General features: G+C 45.3%; 1 protein-coding gene and 1 long non-coding RNA gene across 8 annotated transcripts in view; one reads left to right on the top strand and one right to left on the bottom strand.

The window, feature by feature from the left end:
* LOC146822318 (uncharacterized) overlaps positions 1-24,690 on the top strand; it is a 389,625-nt gene that overhangs the window by 112,757 nt on the left and 252,178 nt on the right. For all 7 annotated transcript variants that reach the window (XM_085613397.1, XM_085613396.1, XM_085613400.1 and 4 more), the window contains exons 3-4: positions 10,107-10,233; positions 24,285-24,398. In XM_085613397.1, coding sequence (XP_085469523.1) covers positions 10,107-10,233; positions 24,285-24,398 — 241 coding nt within the window. The remainder of the gene's footprint in view (positions 1-10,106; positions 10,234-24,284; positions 24,399-24,690) is intronic.
* Positions 8,711-21,907, bottom strand: LOC146822319 (uncharacterized). Its single transcript, XR_014963254.1, has 3 exons — positions 21,771-21,907; positions 9,262-9,589; positions 8,711-9,040 (listed from the first exon to the last, which is right to left on the bottom strand). It is a non-coding gene; the product is annotated as an uncharacterized LOC146822319 (long non-coding RNA).

Here is a 24,690-nt window from a genome sequence, read left to right as displayed (position 1 = left end):
TTTCTGCTTTGTTTGACACCACAGAGACTTTGTGCCACCAAATTTCCTGATGTAGTATAGTGCAGCCATGCTGTCTATGACCAGAATCTTTTGTTGAGCGATACGTAACAAGCTTTTGCAATGCAATAGGTCTCGCATTTGAGAGTTGGGGCTATTGGCATTGTAAATGAGTGCCTTTTGTTTGTGTTTTTTTTCCCAAAAACATGTAAATAAAAGGCATTGCCATTTACAATGCCAAAATCTCAAACTCTCGCAAATGCGAGACCTATTGCATTGCATATGCGTGCTATAAAAGTAAAAAGTGTTAGGAGAGCGCGTGTCCTGTTTGCACAGCGGGCAGGACAAAGCTATTTGAGTAAATAGTGCTCGGAGGCTGTAATTACAGCCTACCGAGCAACAACACGCAACTGGGTGTCTCCATGGGAGGTTATAAAATGAGACAAGGTGTAACTAAAGAGGGACTACTAAGCCTTGTGACCAATGAACAGCCACAGATTTCACTGGACAAGGACACAAGCCAGTGAAAGAGGTGGGTGGAGCTTCAAGTCCGTAGCTCAATACAGCATTCCTTGCAGAGCAGCGAATGCGCTGCCCAGGCTCGACCTAAAATGGCCTTTAGAATGAGATCGACCACAATGAGTACAAGGATGCCGATATGTAGGCTCTCTTGAGGAGCTAAGAGTCCACTTGTAGAAAACTGCGAAGATAAGCACAGAGGCATCTGTTGCGAGATTGAATTGGGTTTTCCTGTACATAGAAGCCCTGCCTCACAAAGATGTGCAGGCTCTCTTCACCATGTGAATGTGTTTTTGGTTTCCTCAATGAAAAGGATAAATTCATCCATTGTTCCGTCAGCTGCAGCCACCAAATGTCCAACTCCCTCATGGAACGGTCATCTGCAGGAATAAGCAGCATGCAGTCCGACTTCCTACCCTGCAGTAAGCGTTTTTTTTGTGGTTTTTTTTTTGCTTTCTGGGGATCTCTCGAATTAGAGCATACATTGTGTCCCCTGGTCTTGAAAAATGCAAGTGTCCTTTCACAATGAAGTTCCCAAGAAAAGTGCCTGCCTGCTTGAAGTGAGTTTGGACTTCTTTTTTTTGGGGAGACCAAATCCTTTCAGCAGTCTTGGAGCAGTGAGCACTGCTTGAGTAACAAGTTGTTCCACGGGCACTTTGAAGAGCTTGTACAGAGAAACCTGCACTGCTAGAGGATGGAGGTAAGCTATCACAGGGGCAAGATGTTTGATGAACATCCACTCTGACTTGTGCTCAAAAGGCAACCGTTTGAGCTTTATGTAGTCCCAGAAACATTTGTACCACCAAATCTCGCACTTGCAAGTATGGAGCTGTGGAAAGGCACATCTTTTAGTTCGATAGCCCATTGATGGACTGAAAGATGTTGAGGAGGGAGATGATCCTGAAGCTTGGCCACTTGAAGAAATTCTGAAGTTCCCAGAGCTCCAGGATGAGGTTCCATTTCCCAGACGTCTTGCAAACCAGTAACAATGTTCACTAGGAATCCTCTTGTCTCTGCTTCAGCTGTATGCTTGCAGTAGGTGACGGATCTGCAGATGGAGTACGTGGTTGTACCTGGTGGATCGGCTGTAGCACTAATGGCCCCGGCTGTGAAATAGCAGACTCAGGTGGAGGCATGACATCTGGTTGCAAGAGGGCCAGCGCTTGAAGTTGCAAACGGGATAAGGGTCATCTCCAAGCCTGAAGAAGTTATACTGAGGCTGCGGATCCTGCATTTGCACTCTTTCATCATTTGTTTCAGAACATTCAAGCAATCCACAGGAACTTCGACCATGGAAGGCGGAGGAAACACTGGAGTCTGTCTGAGGCATTGAGTGTCGGGAGGAGTTACCATTCTCAGTCACCAGGCTCCTCTTGAATATCTACATCATGCCACCCTTCAGCTTGAGAATTTAAGTTTAAGATGCATCATCAGAATAGACTTGCACACAGCCTTCACTTGTCACCACTATCTTCGCTTTCCTGACTAGATGACGTCCCCAAGAAGAGCATCCGCGTAGGTTCCTGCGTGCTTAAAATAGTATCTTTTTTCAGGTTAAAGTCATTTTGTCACTGGTGTAGTACTCTGTGGTAGTGGCCATTGACAAACTAGTGGTCATAGGCGAAGAGGCATGCTGTCGGTCAGAGGCAAGAATTGGGTACTTTCTGCTTTGCACACATGGGTATTCAGTTTAACATAACATTTTCAAAGTCGCTGTTCACTAGATAATGGCTTCCCTATGGTTGACAACTCTTCTTATATAACCAGGGCTAAGCAAAATGTGAACGCCTACATCTCCTGATTGGGTGCTGCAGCTATGTTATGGTATCTGATGGTTTTGAGAGGTAAACTGGACACACTGCGTGCATTTGTCTCTACAGCTTTCCCAGTCCTGGTGCTGCTGTGTTGTATTACTAAATACATTTGAGTTTAACATGACCCAAGATGTGTGCTTTGGGTCTTGATTATCATTGTTGAAATTGTATCAAAACCGGACGTTTGGCTGAAAGTCCTGTCATGTTCGACAACAAATCCGATGGACTCCAAAATTACAATAGCTCCTCATTTTTTGCTGATGATGGCTTGATAACCATTGCCATGGCTCTGTTCCATTTGTTACTATTGGCAGATTATTCAATTATGCGGCAAAGAGTTTTGCAAGAATCCTATTTAAACATGTTCATGGCAGTGGCTAGTTTTGTACTCTTGCTTATAGATTTGATGAGATCATGCAGTAAATGTTTCATTCACAATTACTCTGAATTCATTCAGCGTTATTGCTTGGTTTGTGTTATAAGTGCACCACCAGTATGGTCCTGTTTTGCTGTCATTGCCCCAGAGGTTTCCATCACAGCTGAGAATCTGCATTGACTTGTGATCTGTTCAGGTGTGTATTACGGTCAGTGTGTAGATTGAGAGTCGGGGGCTCAATGAATGAACTGTGAAATCCACTGCATCTCTGCTCTGTTGGATATATGGGCTGTTCTGTAGGTGGTATAATATACATTTAAATTAGACTTTGGTTAATTTTTTTTCTTAAATCATCGTGATGAATAGACCATCCACAAGGTACTGTACAGCCTTCTCAGTTTGTGCCCTTGGTTGTCTCATTATTGTTATAACTTTAAGATCAGCTTGGAAAAAGTGGGTGGTGGAATGCCTGTAAAGTTCCACCCCTGTTAATTCGTTGTGCTCCTGGAGTGGAATGTGGTTGCGTGATTGCCAGTGGGTGAGATTAATTCATCCGTTCCTTCCATCACCTTATTTGTTGCAGTAGACCCTTGGTAGTGATGGGGTAGCCGAGTTGTGTGACCCATGCTTGCTGTGCTACAGGATGTAGCTGTACCTCACTGACTGCTAAAAAGCAGCCTGTGATTGCCTGTGTTCCTGTCTGGAGAGGGTAAGACCAGTAGTTAGGGCTGAACCTTTCCTACTGAAGCAAGGTCTAAATTGATCTGGATATGGCCGATCTCTGCTTGGCATAGCTGGTGAAAAACCATCGGTGTGCAGTGTAATCCGAGTGATGTCCTCAGGCTGAGATTAATTCAAGCATTACCTCCATCACTTTCTGGTTTGTAACTTTAGGATGAACACTCAACTCTGTGTTCTCTGCTTGTGATCCACTGGGATCCCCAAAACATTAGTGCAAGTCATAGAGATAACAATTGTCCAAAGACAAATCACACTTGCATCTGACCGATCATCCTCTAGGAAAACAGACATAAGCCAGGTTACCACTAACAAAAGAGGTATTTTGCAAGGCCACAAATAATGGGAACTAGTGCAATTTAATATCACTGTATGGGAGACAATACTATTCCCAACAGCTAGGGGCCCGTCACCTTGAACACAAAGGGGCTGTATTGGAATGCACAGGTATGGGGAGCGTAGCCACCCTGGACAGCTTTAGCATAGAGGAGTTGTTATAGCCGGTGAATTAATCCCCCTCTTCCATGGTGCCATAGATGGTAACAGCATTTGGCCAGATTAGATAATAGAGGTGATCCCTAAACTGGCTCTCTAAGTCTTATGAGGGACTTTAATTCAGGACACATAATTCAATTCCAACCAGGCACTGCAAAACCCATTGGACGGATAAAGGTAGGGGAATAAGAGGCGCGTTCCTTTAAACTGAAGACAGCAGGAAGCCACATCCAGCAATCTGTAGCATTATAGCCAAGATGGGCATTATGTAAAAAAGCAATTAATGTATTATTCCCATAACTCAAGCTGTTTTCTTGCTTATGAGGGGCGAGGGTTATGGAATGATGCTCTGGTGTTTGTATGGTGACTGGTGGCACTGGCTTTGCGACTCGGCAGTTTTCTAACCACCAGAACAATCCTAGGATTCCTAGTATTATCAGAAGGCATAGAAACATCACAACTTTTTCTTGGCCAAAATTGTTATAACTTAATAGGGATACCAGATCCTGGAGTCTTCCCCTTCTGCCACAGATCAGAGGATGACCGCCCAAATGGTCACAGTTCATTACTCCTCCTAGTCTTACCCATAATGTATTTATCATGTGTTACATACATGTTCTTGATGAGTCTGATGCTTTTCCTAATACTTGTCTTTATGCGCAGACCATTATTTTCCTACCCTACCCTTCCTTTTCTTCGATAGATAACCTTGTTTCCGGAGGCCTCTTCATTTTACAAAACCGAAACAAATCAAACCGCTCCTAACAGCGAAAAGCAAAGTAACATGGCATCCTAAAAATACCCATCTACTCTATCAAAGAACATTTAGAGATCCCAGTGTCCTTTGCTTCAACGCCTTACTGGTAAGCTTATGTACAGGCTGGACGTTGGGGGTCTTGACCACCGGCATAGGTTGCTATCTCCCCAGAAATCATTTCTTCAATCAGTCTAAAGTTCTTGACCGTCCTAGGTCTCACATTATACCTAGGCAAATCACAATCTAGATGCTCAAACAGAGGTATTGGTATCAATTCAGGCTCAACAGGAGTGAGGATGGTCAATCAATGCACTACTTCTTCTTCAATCAGTTCACCATCACCAAAAGGTACTTGCTGTGGAATTTGTTCACATTTCAAATCAGGAATCCCTGGCTTCACCCATTGATCATAGGGCAAAGGCAATGGAGCTTTCTTGACATGAGTGGCATGTATTCAGTGCTTATGGCCAGTATACTTAACACCTGTCTGAGTGGTGAGTAGCACTTGCACCAGCCCTTTCCAGCAAAGCTCAAGGCTGGATTTTCTTTGCAAGTTGTGGGTCAAGACCAATCTCCAGGCCTCGTTACGTGTCCGGATCCTTCAAGGTGAGGTTCCGAGGCTGGCCTTGACCTGTTGAGGAATGAGATGCAAATCTTTAGTCAATTGTTCACAATAGTCAACCAGAAAGGGATCTTCAATTTCAGAAAATTTCTGTGAACTAGGTACCCCCCCCCCACACACATTTGCAGGCCTCCCCACACTATTAAATAGGGATATACACCCATTTTTGAGTGCAGTGGTGAGAATAGAAAGCAGTGCTATTGGTAAGGCGTCAGGCCATTTCAATTTGTTGTTGAACATGTTTTTGCCAGTTTATTTTTCAAAATACCTTTATACCTTTCCACAAAGGCTGGAGCCCGTGTATGGTTAACAGCATGAAATGTTTGCTTTATTTGTAGTCTATTATAGACCGTTTCTGTTACTTTACCAGTAAAGTGTGGCCTGTTGTCACTCCAAAGGACCCTTGGCAAACCGAACCTCGGAAAATACTCCTTGAGGAGCTCTTTTGCAGAACCCAAGGCTGTGTTATCCTCCAGGGGGATAGGCCTCTACCATTCTGCTAAAGGCACAGACCACAGCCAAAACCTACTCCAGTTTGCCTGCTTGTTTCATCTCAAAGAAGTCCATCTGGAGGCTCTCAAATAGGAGGTCTAGTGGGGCAAAATGTCCTGGTGAGTCAATTGTGCCTTTACTCACATTGTGCATTGCACAACTCATACAATTCATGACCAGAGGCAGCTGTATTGGCTATCAAGGGATTCCACCAAACATCATCTGAGGTCTTAGTTATTCCCTTTGCGCTGATATGAGCACGGCTATGAGCTGGTGTGACAACTGCGTTGACATAACAATTTGGGAGCATCCATCTCTGACAATTCTACCCACCATCCGTATCATCTAATCTACCATATATCTGCCATGTCTTTCTCTTCCGTGGTAGCTTCCTGTTGTAGCTCTCTAACACATTCTAAGGTATTGTTCAACATTGGTACTTTCGGGATCCATCTAGCTGGTCCTGCAAAGTGCATTAGCCTGGATTCAGATATGGCTGTTTGCCTGGCTATTTCAGCTTCAAAAGCATTTCCCTGACCTATCATCTACAATTGTCTTGTGGGCACTACATTTAACAATGGCAACTCTTTTTGGTAACATCAGGGCATCCAATAACTTTACTATTAGTTACCATGCTGTATCTTAGTACCTGGTGAGGTCAAGGAGCCTCTTCCTTTCCATAATCGCCCAAATGAGTGTGCAACGGCAAAGGTGTACTGACTGTCTGTATAAATGTTTACAATCAGATCTTTACTCGGTTCACTTGCCCTTGTTAAGTCAATTATTTCTGCATCCTGAGCTGGCATCTGAGGTATTTTACATGACTCTACCACTATCTTCAAAGTGGTGATGTCATATGCAGCAGTGTTTGCACAGTCTGGTAATTTGAAACATGAACCATCCACAAACCACTCTCCCTGTGGGTCTGATATGGAAGTATTTTTCAAGTCTAACCATCCATTAGTCTCTTCCTCAGTGCTGAACACACAATCATGGTGTTCTTCCCCTGAATCACTGGGGAGGGGTAGCACTGGGGAGGGGTAGCACTGTGGCCGGGTTCAAAACATTGCAACGTTTAAGAATATTTGGAGCAAACCGTGTTAACTCGTACCCTGTTAATCGTGCACTGGTCAGGTGTTGTGTCTGAGGTCTGTTCTCCCCCCCCCCCCCCCCCGCCCCCTCCATGGGAGTATGTCAAAACAGACAAAGCACAGCCATCTTTTTCATGCACAAACGAGCAGAATTCCTTAGCATAATTGGGGTTACCCAAAGAAGGCACATTGCATAAAGCATTCTTTAGTTGTTGAAAAGCATGCTCACTCATCTGTCCAAGTGAGTGGGTTACCAGTATCCCTTGATGTTGGAGCAAGCAAAGGTTGTGCAATTAAAGAGAAGTTGGTTATCCATTGCATGCAGAAAGAATGCATTCCTATAAAGGTGCGATCATCAGATTGGGTCTGTGGGCATTTCATTTTCTGTACCAAATGAATTCTTTGTGGGTACATTCTCCAACCCCCCCTTTGACAGAAGGTGACCTAAATGGGCAACCTCCTTTTGACCATATTGCATCTTAGATAAGGACACCTTATGTCCCAAGATTGCTAAATGATGTAACAAATTACCTGTTGTCTCCTTCCTCTGTATCTGAGGCAGTTAATAGGTCATCAACGTATTGGAGTAATACAGAGCCCTTAGAGGGGGGTGTAAAGGTATAATTTTTTCTTCAAAGCTTGACTGTATATACTAGGGCTTTTTGTATACCCCTGAGGCACTCTAGTGAATGTTAAAGAATGCCCTTGAAATGAAAGTTACAAAAGGTATTGACTTTCTTTAGCAATCAGCACATTTTTTTAATCAAGCATGGTAAAATATTTGGCTGCAGATGAGATCATGTTAAAAATGGAATTAATGTCAAGAACTACAGGATGATGGGATCTGTAACTTTGTTAATGGGTCGAAGATCAAGCTCTGATCTATAGTCATCAGATATTTTCTCTATGCCTTTTTTAAGAACAGGAAGTATAGGACAGTTATATGGGCTGCCTTCTGTTTCTTTTATCTTTATTGCCATTAATTCATTCCTACTCCACTGTGTGGTCAAATTTGGGGAATGAGGTTCTTAGCAGGAACCCCAGCAGTGGGGGTTGCAAGACGGAGGTGCATTTCCCTCATGGGATATTATCCTTTCATTTCTTGACAGCCCGGGGGACATCTAGAAAAGGAATCACGTGGCCATTCGCATCACGCCACAAACTTAATACTTCTTGTGGGGTATTTATTTTAGACCATGTACACCAATCCTCTATCCCTTCAGTCCTTTATTAAATGAGTACGTTTTCCTGAAAAACATCAAACGTATTCACCATTATGTTTGTCATAATCATCTATGGGCTATTCGTTTTAGTTATCCTGGGTCAGCTCTCTGTGATCCAAATCTGTTATGAGGTCTCTCCCATATGCTTGCAAGTCAAAGGTGTGGTACTTGCAGGTGTGTTTCCACCTCAGTATCTAGTCTTGGTTGAAAATGCACCTGAGGGGTAGTCATACATTTGGTGTAGGTATCGCTTGTCCTGCATGTGACTACAGTTGAACATCAGGCAATTGAGTATTTGTCCAGGTTGGACAGGCAATTGCTGACGTGGTAATTGGGCAGGAAGAATGCGTACATTTGGAATGGGTACTAGAGGTGCATTTTCCTGCTGACCCTTCTGTAGTGATACATTTTGTGCCTGTGGGGCAGGTACGGGAACCTGTGGGACATATAGTGGGAGATTCTCCAGTAGTCTCCGATACCTCGTCCCTGTCCTCCTGTTTGTCTTGTGTCACATATGTCTTGTTAGTGGTCATTGTAATTTCTCTGCCCATACATTCAATACTTTCAGTTTTTTTTATTTGGTCATATGCCTTGGCTTTCTGCAACACTCTTTTTCTGTTCTTGTTCCGTCTCTTTTTGTTCTTTTATCGCAAACATTGTAGCATGTTTTTTCCATTTATTGAAACTGTCCCACATCACTTGTCTGACCTTTCTCTCACACAAACATTGCTGCAAATACTGAATTGTATTCGAATCAAATGAACCGTCCAGTGGCCATCTCGAATCTTCATTTCCCTTAGTTCATCGATGCCATAGTCTGTTCCACAAGTTCATATCTGCCCCATATTTTGTCATTATCTTCCATGTAGGACTACCCTCAACCGGGACTGGTTGGGACTCATCCAGGCGTGAACTCCTGAAAAAGCAACAACACTGTGAAATTCATTTCTTTAGTTTGCTCACTGTCCCTTAAAGTCAGAGACCATCTAAATGGGAAATTGCCAATACAATCAATACAGGCTTATCAATTTGGTCCAACCTAAGACCCAACGAATGTAATACAAAAAAAATTCTCAAAACCAATAACCAATCAATAATCCAATACAACTATTACAAAACAACTCTGAACAATCTCACCAGGTGTTTGCTGAAGACGTCCAACTCTCTGTACTCGCAATTCAGACACTTTTTTCACTTGATCAGTTTGGAACCTCTGCCGGGAAGAGATCCTGATGCCAAGGGACAGGAGTGCGGGACTTCAGATGGAAGCTGCAAGAAACCATTCTCCTCTTGCAGGGGCCCCACGATAAGTCTGTCCTGGGTCGTGTCACCTCAGCCACAGATTCAAATGCTGTTGGATGTCCCACGTAGAGGTCCCACCAGAGTCGCCATTTGTGGAAAGCGTACACTTGCGCTCTGGATAATACCACTCTTGTACACTTAAATCCAAAGGAGTACAGGTAGTCTGAGGTAAAACAGAGCAGTTTTATTATGCTTGAGCAGGCACAATCCAACACAGGATTAGCATGTCCGTGAAGGGAATGAACACCTGAAACATTCCTCCTTTCATATTTATACTATATAACCAACAAGTCTGCGTGCAAACTCCACTCCCCACCCCTAATCCATTGGAAATTTCTTCCAGTTATTCATACAAAGAAAATAGATAATCCCACTACATTTTCAAGGTAAGTACTGTGAGAAACTCACGGGCTTGACTAACTGCAAATTGGATGGAAAGAAAATGTGGTAATTCATCCTACGATGAACACAAATGATAAACGGTGTAATTATTTTAGCAACCATTCGGTACTTTCCAAGGGCATCGCAAACAACAATATGAACTAGTCAGCAGGTACATGGAAAAACTCCACAGACAACCATGTACAAAAATGTCCGGTAGATACAAAAATGGCTGAACTCCGGTTTGTTATGTAACCTTTCTTCAGAAGGACTTGGTAACATAAGCATGTCTTTTTCAGGTGTCCATCGCCTTTAATGACGTTGCTGCCTACTTCTCGGAAGAGGAATGGAACAGGTTGGAGGACTGGGAGAAGGAGCTATACCGGAGTGTGATGAAAGAGATCCATGGTGCCCTCATCTCCCTAGGTAAGGAGACTAGGTTTCCGGTGTTGTATTTTATTTTTATTTGAGTCACCACTTACCACTTTATGGTGGCCTCGGATTGCTTTGGCAAATGGGAACATAGAGGGGGAGCTGGGTTGTAATATTGTATATTTCCAAAGACCCAGTGTTGAGGAACCGGTTGATCACCCAGCTACGGTGGAGAGGACACATCCTCAACGTGATGATAAACCCCTTAATGAAGAAGGCTACAGTGAGCGTTGGTAAATAGATGACTCGAGCTTTGGGCACCTGGAAGAAAATGTGGAGCACATTGCTTCCCTTATCTTGGGTAGTAGGCAGCAGCTTCGTACACATTTATTTTCAGTTGGATAAAATATGCAGCAGGCTTTACAGCCCTTGAGCATTTAACTTTAGTATAACCATAGCCTTTCCCCATTGTTTATGCTGAAGACAGTACTTGATTGTAACATCCTAAACTAGAACTATTATGATAAATGTCAGTGCCCCATCTGCCAATAAGAGATCCCAGTGGCTCCTGTAAATATTAATCATTGTATTTGATTTGGTCGATCGCCATGGAATACTATAGGGCTCAGACATTGGTAACACTGGGTCTTTCTTGTTTGGACTGCAGTGTCCATGGGCCATTCATATAGAAATAATCAAGTAGTGTCAAATGTCATCCCTTCAAAGGAAAAAATGCATACCTGTAATCCTAATTCTCCTTCAGGAGAATTCCATTAGAATCCTAAACTCTGAATGCTACTGCATGCGTACAATATTCCAGAGCACTTAAACAAAATCTGTGTGCGTTTATATTGATATATATGTAGTACCTGTTTGGTTTCTATTATTGCAAAAAATGCTGTGCTATAAACGCCCATATTTCACTGGGAACAGTAAAATATAGAAATAATTTCACTGCTTCCTGTGAAATATGGGTTCATCATGACCACTCCCAAACCTCTTTTCAGAGCTTTACCATTGTCGGGGCTCCAAGGGTTGTGCATCATGGTTATCTAAAATATGTTGCAAACCTATCAAAGTTTGTGGCCTTTTTTCTGGCAGTATTATTTTCATCCTTTTGAGCTAAAAACATTATTTTATGTGAAATCTTCAAATTATGTGGCAAATGATGTAAAATCATAATTATGCAGTAAAAGATGTAGCCATAGAATCACATTAATCCACTGGTCCTCGACATTGACCATTGCTTTATCTACAAGTTGTTTATGAAACCTACATAAACTTCTAATTCCAACCAGTGGCCATCATTAACTGCACTTTGAAGAAAACACAATTTTCAAGGTTAAATTCCCCCAAACAAATGTAATACTAGCATTGGCAATGCTAATAGGTGTTCCTTTATGGTTTAAATCTGTTTTATTGAAGTATTCAAGACAGACCCTGAAAATGACGAGAAGACAAAGCAAAAAGCACTGCCAGTATACAGTAAGCTGTCTTAGTGGGCTACGCAGAGCCTCTGCTTCAGATAATATACACAACAAATGAAAAAAAATAAAGGGACAAAACCCCCCACCTCTCCCACCCTTCCTCCAATCCACCCTGCCTGGAGATACGAGCAGCCCTCCCCACGGTCAGTCCAGTGCAGGCAGTGCCCCCTCTTCTGGCAATCGCAGCAGGCGTGAGTATTTAGGGCATGTGAGCACGCGAAATTCCAGTGTTAGTAAAGCCAGGAAGGGGAGCCATGTCTCCCGAAAGGTGGCACCCTTGCCCCTGAGTGTGAGCGTTATTTTTTCCATGCCTAGGTTATGCCACAGGCATGTTAGCCAACCAGTATGTGTGGGGGCCTGTGGGGTCCCCCAGTGCGTGAGGATGTTCTGCATGGCTGCGCCTAGCGCCAGGCCTTTCAGACGACCCCTATTAGACTTTAGTGGGTATGCTAGTGGGTCTGGCACTCCTAGTATAATGTGTGCAGGGAAGGGGAGAAGTTGCGTCTCTAGATTTGTGTCTAGTACGTTTGAATGTGGGGGCAGTCCCAGAGTAAGTGGAGCAATGTACCTGTTCCCCCGCATTTCCTCCAGCAAAGTGCACTAGCCGTTGGATTGATCGTGTGTACCCTTTCTGGCGTATAGTACCAATACATGGACACCTTCGTGAGCGTGTCTGTCAGAGCAATGTTGCTGGCCGTGTGGCGTGCCCTGTAACATATGCTCTCCCACTCCTTGTCGCTAAGGGGTCTACCAATATCCTTTTCCCATTTACCACGTCCAACGTGATATGCGTGTGAATTTCTGGTGTTCAGTAGTTTATACAAATCGGAGACTATTCCTTTGTCTCAGGACTTTGACAGGAGCCATCGCTCGTAGGTAGTAAGGTGTCGACTAGCCGCCTCTGTTGTGCGGCTGCAAAACCCAGTGTCTAAGCTGCAGGTATCGCATGCGCTCTGTCTCAGGGATAACAAAGCTCTTTAATTTGTGAGAATGAGAGGACCCCCTGAATGTCGAAGAAGTGGCCCCATGGAGCTGGCATTGGGACTGACGCCAAACCGGTTAAGTTGTTTCTCATCCAGGGGATACTCATCAAAGTCATAATCTATGAATAATCCCCGCCCACGTGCGGGATCCCGGAGCAAAATGTGTGTGTATGTATTATGTGTGTATATATGTGTATATATATATAATATATGTATATATACATACATACAGCCTAAAATGTTTCCAACATTACAAAAATGCCGCAAATTACATAGGTTTGCAATGTAAGAAAAATACCCTCCTAACCCATGAGGAAAATAGGACATGCACTGAAAAGTTGTCGTACAACAATCCTTTATTGCCATAAGAAAAACTTGTAATTGCAGGCAGTTGCCAGTAGGCTGCAGAGCTGTAATGAAACAGAAAACTGACACCATGCCTTTAAGGCCCTCAAAGGTCAAGGCGTCGTGCCTTTAAGACCTGCCAGGAGACCCTCTGCTCCTATCATGCACCACAGGTGACATGTCAGTTTTTTTCCGGCTCCTTCTGAGAGGATCCTGGAGTTTTGAGCTCTTCAGTTTTTGACTGAATTTGGTTATATTCGACATTTTCTTTGAAAATTCAACATTTCTTGATTTATTGAAGTATTTCTGACTAGTTTTTCTGACGTTACTGAATTTTTTCCAGTCAGAATGCCTGCTTTATTTCGGAAATGTCCTGCCTGTGGCAAGAAAATGGCACTGTCAGATCCACAATCAGTGTGTGTTGTGTGCCTTCCTTCGTCACACAACCCTGACCAGTGTTAATATTGCCAGAAGTTTTCAAAAAGGACTCTGCGTGACAGAGAACCCATCAAGCTTCATGCCCAGCTGGAGAGGGATAGAAGCCATCAGGTTGGTCGCCATGGAGACATCAGAGACTCCTCTTCCAGAAAGCAACATCGGAAATGGCATCGTTCCACCTCCCCTGATTCCAGGAAGAAGCAGGTGATAGAATGTTCGCCGTCGAAGAGGCCGAGGCACTCTTCAGCGTCGAGGGACAAGTCATCGTCTGGAAGTCGAGACCCTCCGCCGCATGCCACACGCACACACACACACACACGTTAGAACGGGTGCCACCAGGACGCGCGATCATTTTATTTTTCAAAAAGACGCGATGCACACACACGTGTTCTGCCCCTTCGTTACCATCGCTTTAATCGTTTACTCAGCCACATTTCGGTTGATTATTGACCTTATAAAACTTGAATACACTACCTTTTGGATTCCCATTCATCTTCTAATCGCGGCACCATTTGCTTGTGATTTTTATAACCAAGCCAACCTATGCATACCCAATTTTATGATTGACACTTGCTGATTGGCGGGTTGGAATTATCACCGCATTCCGAATACCTTACACCTACGAGACTTCTTACAGGCTTAGTTTGCTGTCTTACAATTTCTACTGTCCAATTGTGCACCCAGCCGGGTTGGAATGATCACCGGTTTTGGGCCTTCACTACGTCCACCCAATGTTTCTCAGTCCTGAAGAGTCGTGGGATTACTTTGCCCTGACGAAACACGTGTCGGCTGGTTGCGTTTCTCAAAGGAAAAAAGAACATTCACTACCACTGAAGAATTTTATATATCTGGCTTCTTCTACTGCAGTATTTACTGGTTTTAATTTGTATGTGTGCACAGGATAACATTGTACTGTTTTGCTGTAGGGTCCACCCTACACACATTAAGCGGTTGTAAGGGTCTACCCTTCCTGTTTAGCACCATACTCCCTCGTTTACCCAAACACCCTACACGCATACTTGCTAAGCGCCATCACTTCCTATACACTAAAACCCTTTCACAAATGTGTTCCTCCGCCGCATGCCAGTAAGTCGGCGTCGTGGCACAGCACTTTGGGCTTGAAGGCTGTGGGTCCAGAGAGACCAGTTAACGCCCCGTCTACGTCTAGGCTTCCGTCGACGGCGAGGCATTCTCCGCCACCCTCGAGGGTCGGCGTTGAGACTCGCCGGCAAAGACCCTGCCGCGAGTGGACAGACTGTCGTCGTCGCGGTCAAGGCATTCGACGTCGAGGAGATCGACTTCAGGAAGGCGCCATGGGAGGTCGACGTCTAGGTCCCCTCATCACCGTGGGCGGTCGACATCGAGACCAACGTCGAGGACAAGACGGCGTTCTTACAGCTTATCGCCGCACAGATCGACTAAGGTGGCTCAAACCTTGTCGAGGCACAAAACTGCAGCGGCCTCGGAGGAGGCTCGGCGCAAATCGACGTCGCGGTCCCGATGGACGTCGAGAGCCCATTCATCATCCCCAGGGCTGAATATTGTTCAGATTTCTCCAGAGAGATCTCCTAGAGGTGGCGAACAAGAGGTTTTCGGTCTGTCGCCACAGTGGCTGAAGGACTTCGGAGGGGGAGGCGTCTGCAGGAGTCCGGGCTCCGACGACTCAGACATACTCTCCCTCTAGGACCTCAAAAGACCCGGAGAGAGGTGTTCCTGAGAGGCCTTCAAAGTCTCCTTCCAAACGACCCAGATAGCATTCCCATCGCCGGTCACGAGGGGGTCGCAGCTTGCGCCACGAACCTACACATAAGAGAAGGCGCCGAATATCATCCTCCTGGTATTCGTCCACTAGGTCTTCTGTCCGGGACTACTCTCCAACCCTTTCTTCTACGCCACCTTCAAAGGTGTCTCCAATAGAGGACATTGGGACTTTCACTGACGTACTTGGCAGAGGAGCTCAGAAACTGAATATCGGTTTGTATACTCCTGTGATTCCCACTTCAGTCTTTTTTGAGACATTACACCATCGTATAGCTCCCAGGCCTCTGCTACTTCTGGTGCCAGGTTTTTTAGAGCCAGCTATGACCACGTTCTTCACTCCTGTCACAGTGGGGTCAGTTCCATCCAGGATTGCGAAAAAGTATAAGGCTCCAGACCAAGGCCCCTTGTTCCTTAGGTCTGATCCTCTGGCGGATTCAGTCATCGTGGTAGCCGCCAGGAAAGCGCACTCCGCAACTTCGTCAGCTTCAGTCCCCCCAGAAAAGGTCAGTAAGCAAATGGACTCTTGTGGCAGGAAGATGTGTGGTACGTCTGCATCCACTATGAAAGTTGCAAGTGCATCAGCCCTCCTAGGGCGTTACGACGGGTCTCTTTCGGACTCCCTGGCTCGATTTACCAACAAGCTTCCCAAAAACGATCGACAGGACTTTCAAGAGATCCTACAGGAGGGTGGTTTGGTAGCAAACCAAGTCATCAGCGCTGCTGCAGACGCCTCAGGACCTCTCCGCGCATGGTTATGCGCACGGCATCTGTTCACGACGCTCAGCATGGCTGCGCCTCACAGGCCTTAAACCGGACGCCCAGAGCAGGATTCTCAACATTCCTTTCAACGGTTCCTCACTATTCGGATCTCACGCAGATAAGGAAATGACAAAGATGAAGACCGAGCTGGATACGGTCAAAGCAGTTGGACTGGAAAAGCGGAAGGAGTTTCGTAAACGCTTTCGTCAATACGAAAAGCGCCCCTTCCAGCAGAGGGCTCAAACCCCTCAATGGTCCTCCCAAAACCAGCAGAGGTCACAATTCCAACAAAAGCGTCCTGGTAGAGGAAGGGGGAACAATAAACGGCAGTCGTCCTCCTCCAAGCAGCCTCCAAAGCAGTGACGCATTGCTTCCTCCGCGCCTGTTCGCCACTCCGGTAGGAGAGAGTATTGTTTTTCATCTAGAAGAGTGGGAAACCATAACCAGAGACAAATGGGTGCTGAACATTGTGCAGCATGGCTACTTGCTGAGGTTCAAGTCTCCTTCCCCGCAGGTGCCTCCACAATTGAAGTGCCTTCCACATCAACACAAGCGTCTGTTGCAAGGCGAGGTGTATACCCTTCTCTCCGAAAAAGCCATAGAAGAGGTCTCCTCCAGCGAAACCAAGGGGTATACTCACGGTATTTCCTGGTCCAGAAACAAGGAGTAACCAAAGAGTACAGACCTAGCCTCGACTTGCGCCTGCTTTCACATTCCTGTGTCAGTGAAGCATCAAATTCCTCAGGTTCCAGATGTCTCAGCGACACAATCGGCTCAAATCCGCCCCCGAACATTCTCCAAGTGCATGACGGTGGTGGCTGCGTTCCTCCGCAAGCAGAAAATCTTAATCTACCCCTACCTAGACGATTGGCTCCTAAAGAGTTCCACACCTTCACTACTCCAGAGCCATCTCACCTACTGTCTCCAACTTCTTCACTCCCTGGGGTTGCAAGTCAACTACAAGAAATCAGTCCTCAATCCAACACAAACGATACATTACTTGGGCGCTTCCCTGGACACCACAAGAACAAGCGTGTGTCCTTCGGAGGAGAGGTTGTCATCAATGCTGGTCAAGTGCCGCTCTCTTCTCAGCGCTCCACATCCTATAGCCAGGCAGGTGTCGTCGCTGCTAGGATCGATAGCCTCCTGCATCTTCAATGTTCCCAATGCCAGACTTCACATGCGGCCTCTGCAGCAGTCCCTCGAAGATCAGTGGACTCAGCGACCAGGCCGTTGGGAAGATCGGGTCTCTTCCTCAGGCTGCCAGGGACTCCATCAAATGATGGATGAAATGATTGCATCTTCTACAAGGGGTCCCTTTTCACCAGGCCATTCCGACCCAGACTATTGTTACGGAGCCCTCACTGCAGGGTTGGGGACCTCACATGGGCCAGCCTCAGGATACAAGGTCTCTGGTCCGAGACAGAGCGAAGTTATCACATCAACTTCCTGGAGTTAAGGGCAGTTCATCTGGCTCTCAAGTCTCTGTACCCGTCTCTCCAGTACAGTTTCATTCAGACAGACAACACTACTACAATGTTCTATCTGAACAAGCAGGGAGGCACCAGGTCAAGGGTCCTGTCTCTAGAGTCCCAGACCATCTGGAAGTGGCTTCTGGCAAGGAATCTCACGATCGTGGCTGTCCACCTTCCAGGAACCTTGAACGTGCAAGCAGATGCTCTCAGCAGAGACTTCGTAGAAGCGCACGATTGGGTGCTAAACGGTGAAGTCGCTCAGGACATTTTTCGGCATTGGGGAGTGCCAGCCATCGACCTATTCGCAGACGCAGCAAATACAAAATGCCCCGTCTTCGCGTCCAGATTCCCACAGCAAGGATCACGGGGAATGCACTTTTGATCAAATGGTCGCAGACATTGCTGTATGCTTTTCCACCGCTCCCTCTGATCCCGGCAGTCATACAGAAACTTTACAGGACCAACACCAGAATGATCCTGATAGCTCCGGAGTGGCCGCCCCAGTGGTGGTATCTGAATCTTCTACAGCTGTCCCTGGCCCCACACCGGAGGCTGCACTGCCATCCGGACCTGCTGGGCAAGAATGAAGGGAGAGTATTTCATCCCAACCGCTCGTCCCTGCGATTGACAGCATGGCTCCTGAGGTCATCCAGTACGGGCACTTAGACTTCTCAGCGGACTGTATGAGTATTCTCAAGGAAGCAAAGAGGCCCTCCACCAGGAAATCTTATGCTTTTAAGTGGAAGAGATTTTACCTGTGGTGGAAGGACAACGCTTATGATCCGATCAAGGGTTAGGAGCAAGTGATGCTTCCTTACTTGTTATACTTGGCTAAGTCCGGCCTGCAATAATCCGCCATCAGGGTTCACCTGGCTGCAATAACGGCATACAGGAAGTCTCCGAACCAGGGGGTCATTCTTTCAAATGCCAGTGGTCAAGGACTTTCTGGAGGGACTCGGGAAGGTTTATTCCCCAGTGAGATCGCCTTCTCCACCTTGGGAACTTAACATTGTTCTTACTAAACTGATGGGCGCTTCTTTCGAGCCTATTCATAAGGCATCTTTGCAGCATTTGACCTGAAAGGCTGCTTTTTTGGTAGCAATCACATCAGCCCGCAGGGTGAGTGAGATTCAGGCGCTGTGCTGCAAGGAGCCTTATACTGTGTTTCATGTCAATAGGGTGGTATCACGAACACATCCGAGCTTCCTTCCTAAGGTGGTCTCGTATTTTCACATCAATCAGGTTATTACTCTACCCACCTTCTTTCCTAAATCTTCTACTCCCCCTGAGAGATCTTTACACTCTTTAGATGTCCAGAGAGTATTGAAGTTTTACCTTGCCAGGACTCACACACACAGGAAATCTGACCGGCTGTTTGTCAACTACGGTTCCACTAACACCGGTCTATCTGCATCTAAAAGATCCATTTCTCGATGGATTGTCTCTTGTATAGCTTTATCCTACCAGTTAGCTAACAAAACTTTACAAGGTAAACCTAAAGCACTCTACCAGAGGAAAAGCGTCTACCACAGCTCTCCTTCGCAATGTTCCAATGTCGGAGATCTGTAAGGCAGCTACATGGCGATCGGTGCATACCTTCACACGCTATTACTGTCTAGATTCTGATGCATAGGCCGATGCCGAGGTTGGGCAGGCCTCTGAGGAATTTGTTTGCATGATTGCAATTTTGAATGTAATGTTGTTCATTTTCTGTATACTGTGTTGCTCGTCCGCGAGGTAGTGGGTATGGGCTTGCTACTCTATTCATAGATTATGGCTATTGATGAGTATCCCCTGGATGAGAAGGATTAGGTACTTACCTGTAATCCTAGTTCTCATCCAGGGGTATACTCATCAAAGTCCTAAGCGACCCTCCCTCCTTCCTGGACGCGCATTACTGGAGTTTGTTCTATGTTAATTGCTTCCTCTACTCAAGTGTGTCTACATAATGCACCGTCAAAAAGAACTGACCTATCTGTCACCTGTGGTGCATGATGGGAGAAGAGGGTCTCCTGGCAGGTCTTAAAGGCACGGTGCCATGACCTTTGGAGGCTTTAAAGGTAAGGTGTCAGTTTTCTCTGTTTCATTACTGCTCTGCTATGCAGCCTACTGGCAACTGCCTGCAATTAAAAGTTTTTCTTATGGCAATAAAGGATTGTTCTACGGCAACTTTTCAGTGCATGTCCTCTTTTCCTTCTGGGTTAGGAGGGTATTTTTCTTACATTGCAAACCTATGTAATTGCGGCATTTTTGCCATGTTGGAAACATTTTAGGCTGCATGTATGTTTTCGCGTGCGTGCGTGTGTGTGTGTGTGTGTGTGTGTGTGTGTGTGTGTGTATGTATATGTGTGTATATGTATGTGTGTGTGTATATATATATATATATATATATATATATATATATATATATATATATAATTTCTATATGCTCCGGGATCCCGCATGTGGGCGGGAATTATTCATAGATTATGACTTTGAGTATACCCCTGGATGAGAACTAGGATTACAGGTAAGTAACTAATCCTTCTCCCTGCCCTGGCTCGAAGTCCAGGTTGCCGAACATTTGAGGTCAGGAGGGACGGAAAGGACGTGAGTTTGTGTCTAAGGTTAGTCTGATCCCATGTAGACATGGTTGTCTTAGTGACGTCTGAGACGTATAGACTATGGGCCTTTGAGCTTTCCGCGAGAATGGAATCTTCATCAGCGAAGTACCCGCCACAGCCCTGTCTTGATATAAACAATGCCTGCCAGATTCTGTTCGGTTCCATTCCACTAGGTGTCGTAATTGGGCTACTTGGCAGTACAGCTGGAGGTTGGGTATGCCCAGTCCGCCTTCGTCGGGCGGTAGAAAGCCAAGACTCCTTTTCATTCTAGGGGTACGGCCCTGCCATCTAAAGGTCATGATTAGGTCTTCCTTTAAAGAAATGTTGTACGGTTGTGTGGTGAATTGCAAGGAAGTAGCATGGGAATGCATGTGTATGTGTGCAGAAGCGCAGCACTGTAGAATGATATGGATATGGATGAAAAGGTGGCGACAGTTTCACTGTCACGCCAGACCTAAAAACTCCATGTATGTTAATGACTGCCCTCCTACTGTTTGTGGCGCTGCCAGAGAGAACAACATAAATCCTCTAGTGATCCATGGCCCGTTCCAATGTCGTGTGGGCCCCTGAAAGGTCGGGATTAGGCAGCTGGATAAATAACAAAATGATCATAGCTGCTTGGAGGGCAAGCACATCCCTTGCGGAAGCTCACAACCTTTGCGGATCAAAACAAATACTCCTGGTTCCCAACATGTGGGCAGAGCCAAAGCCCCTCTCTAGTGTTGATCACATTATTGTTTGACAACCGCTGCACTCTCAAGCCAGACTATACAAAAATAACATAATAGGTAGCGTGTAATATGCTCCCGTCTCTTAGTTCTGTTGAAGTTCACATACCAGAATATTGGATGAGAGTACAGCGCTGCCCATTGGGTATCCTGTGTATAGATAGATAGCGAGAGAGAGAGAGAGAGAGAGAGAGAGAGAGAGAGAGAGAAATAACTTTGTAGTATGTGCCTCTGTTGCCATTGAGGGGTTCTGATGGCCGTTCTAAACCACGCGTCCTTTGGCCTTGTGGTTTATAAATATGAACTAAACCTTGAGATGGCAATATAGGGCCACATCACTTGTTACTGGTTAGCGTTTTTTCTAATTACTTGATTTAAAAAAAAAAAAATGATTTTAGTGCTCCTAAGAAACATAAGGACCATTTGAGTGTCATCTATTAAGTATTCATTGGTTGTCTCAGACTGCAGATGTGTGTCATTGTTTTGAGTAATGTGTTTGTTAGGGATAATATGCTAATATTTAAAGTGTTTAGTGAAACAATGTCTATTAGTATAATCCAGCTTTTAAATGTGGAGCGAATTGTAAAGGAATTAAACATGAATGTGTTTCTTTTGTATATTGACCTCATGGAGTAGGTTTTACAAGACAAAGCAGTGTGGGGCAGTGCGTCTATGCCGGCATGATTCTACGGTAACCCAGAGGGCATGATTTACTGGTGGAAAGGCTCAGCTCTGCTGATTAATGCTCTGGGAAAAGCCCTGTCATTGTGAAAGCTTTTTTAAAAACCTTTTTTGTTTACCCCCAATGAAACAAAGAAGAAATGCTGTGTTAACAATACATATAACTTTATTTGTGTAAGGCAGCTACGTTGAAGCGGTAGGACTGCCGTGACGCTATAATTAAAAGTTTTAAACTTAAGATTTTAGCATGCTTTGATATTATGTTTATAAATTGATTGCGTCCACATGTTAAGATCTTATTGCACTTGCACTTCGGAACCTTGAGCCTTACCTAACTTTGACCGGCTCCTCCCTCGCGGTCTGACCGGTGACCTCGGGTCCTAATCTTGCCATTTTCGCCCCGGTCCGCCACGGCAAGTGCCGATTGAGCGGAGGGCTTTTCCCCTGGGCTCCGAACAACTCTTTTCCCTCACTTCCGGTGAGACAGGCATTTCCGGGTGGTGAGCGGGCTAGTCTTTCCCGCTGCACTCCCTACATAGCCTGATGCCAGAGCGGATGCGCGCTAAAGGCACGAGAATGGAAAGCCCGCCTGTGCCCGTCCGTACCTGGATCGCGCCTCGCGCCAAAATCCCTGCACATTTTTTGGGCGAACTAGAGAGTATAATGTAATCTAAAAATTAACTTCTTAGACTTAACATAAACACCTGTTGCCTTTACTGGATCTTCAGAAAGAGCCGAAGCAGTGCGAGCATTGTAAGCTGCCGCCTAGCTTTATGAATATGAAGGTGTGAACACCACAGCAAAAACCTATACACAAGAACACTACGAAGACCTCTCAGGCGATGTTGATTAGCTTATGCTCATTATTAAAACCTAATATTGAGGTTGCCGAAATGATTGAATCACATAAGCCTGAAATGGCATTCATCACGGAAATCTGGGCTGATGGTGCCTCAGACACTGGGATTGCACTGGCCCTACCAGCAGGTTATACTATCATTAGAACGGATAGAACACTCAAGTGGGGTGGGGGGGTTTCTAGCGATTTATCTCCAGAAAAGATTTGCAAATGACCGGTTCTGTAGCAGGAAACGTCCATGATTGCGAAACGTTATCCTTTCAGATTTCACTTAGCAATAATTACACGCTAAAAGGCCTTCTGCTCTTTAGGCCTCCGAGGGCACAGACCCCTCTGCTGGATATTTTAAGCCCTTACCTTGAATCTAGCCTAAATGTATCCGATTTTACGATACTAGGAGATTTTAATTATCATCTAGAAAAATCCACAGACCACAATACTGCCCTACTAGTCGATGCTATGGCCAGTCTTTCACTTGAACATATCGTTAAACACGATACGCATGTGGCCGGGCATACCCTAGATGGGATTTTTACTTCAAATTCCTGTCTCAAAGTTGCCAAAACAATTCCTGTCCCCTGGTCAGACCATAACGCTATCATGTTTACTGTAAGTGTAGACCAGCACCATTCTAGGCTGTCAACTGCCCCCAGTTTACTTACCCACCAAGATTGGGCCACTATCAATGCTCCTTCCCTACAAGATTTATTATTCAGAACTAAACCAAACCTCGCGACCAACACCAACGTAGCTGTTCATACGATACCTACATGGATTAAATCTGTGATAGATATTGCAGCACCTACAAAAGGTTTCATCGTCTGGAGGAAAAATCCATCAGAACCATGGTTCACGGACAACTTAGAGTCCAAAAACAAGCGTGCAGAAGGGCAGAAAAAGTGGAGAGTAAACTACGATCGGGTTGGGAAGACTGAATATGCACGATCGTTGGCTGTTTACAAGAAATTGGTGATAATCAGATTAGCATGTTATCCTCCACCATCTGGCTCATTTTAAAAAGGATAGGAAGTATTCGTCCATTTATCCCCCCTGATGCACTAAAAACGCTAGTTACAGTACTGGCCCTATCCAGATTGGACTATGGCAATGCCTCCTATATGGGTATCCAATCTCAGTACTTACTAAAACTGCAGCGACTGCAGAATGCAGCAGCGAGATTAGTACTGGAGATCCCTAGGTAAGAGCCAGTCTCCCACAGATTGAGAGCCCTCCATTGGCTGCCTGTGGACAAAAGGATTACATTGAAATCAGTGTCTGGCCTTTAAAGCTCTACACGGCAAAGGGCCCCAGTTTTTGAAGACTAATCTGAACTGGTATGTGCCGGCCAGAAGTCTAAGATCAGCCCATTTAAAACTGTTACAAACACCAAAGTTCAAGCGGCTTCGGTGGGGAGGAAGAAGTTTCCTCCTAGGGACAGATCTGGAACATTCTTCCTATCGCTATAAAGAGCAGCACTTAGCTTATGTCTTTCAGAAGGGCATTAAAAACATGGCCCTTTACTAATTAGGCAGTCGGTAAATTATAACCGGATCACTTGGTCCTACCAACTCTAGCGCCCGGAACGCCCTCGGGCCTTTGTGCGCTATTTAAATTTACCCATCAAATCAAACATACTACAGATTAATTCTGCACTGTGCATTATGGGAAATAATGGTGAAGAGGGAGGGATATTACATAACTGGTAGCTGTATTCTAATGGATACTTTTAACCACAGGTTATCCTACTTTCGAATATTGCCCAGGCACCAGACTAAATTCCGAAGTCCAAGGCACTGGCCATAATGTCTTTTTTTTTTTTTTCCCCCCCTCTTTTGTTGTCTGTGCTGTGTACAGTGCCGTTAGGAAGTAATTTTCAATTACTGTTCTTTCTGATCACTTTACCCTCCCTTAAGGGTGACACCAAGTGTAGAAAGCACTCTCCTGGATTTCATTAATCCTCTCGTCTTATTTTTTTTTTTTTAACAGGCTATGCCATTGTCAACCCTGACATCCTACTGAGGATTAAGCAGGCAGGAGAGCCAGGTGGCAAGGACCAGCAGAGTTCAGACGAAGTGGAAATTGTTAAATCTCTAACAACAGGTGCGTATAAAGTAGGGTAAAGTTATTGTGACTTATCTGATAGACTTCTAGCTGCAAATTCATCACCTTAGAATTATCCCCAGGTGTCAGACTGGATCTGAACATTTTATGGAGCAGTACCTGTGCGCAACAGTGAATGGTGTCTTTCGGCTTGGTGTCATTGGCTTCGTCCGTGGCCGAAGTGACGTTCACGGAGGCCTACGTAGGTGCCACCTAGGCAAGAATGTCATCAAAGAAGGCCGGCGTCAAGCCCTGCTGCGCCTGTCACTAACTAATGTTGGTGATGGACCCG

The sequence above is a fragment of the Triturus cristatus genome, chromosome 6, assembly GCF_964204655.1.
Source record: "Triturus cristatus chromosome 6, aTriCri1.1, whole genome shotgun sequence".
NCBI lineage: Eukaryota > Metazoa > Chordata > Amphibia > Caudata > Salamandridae > Triturus > Triturus cristatus.
Note: the sequence above shows the minus strand (reverse complement) of the source record. Positions and strands in the feature narration are given on the sequence as shown.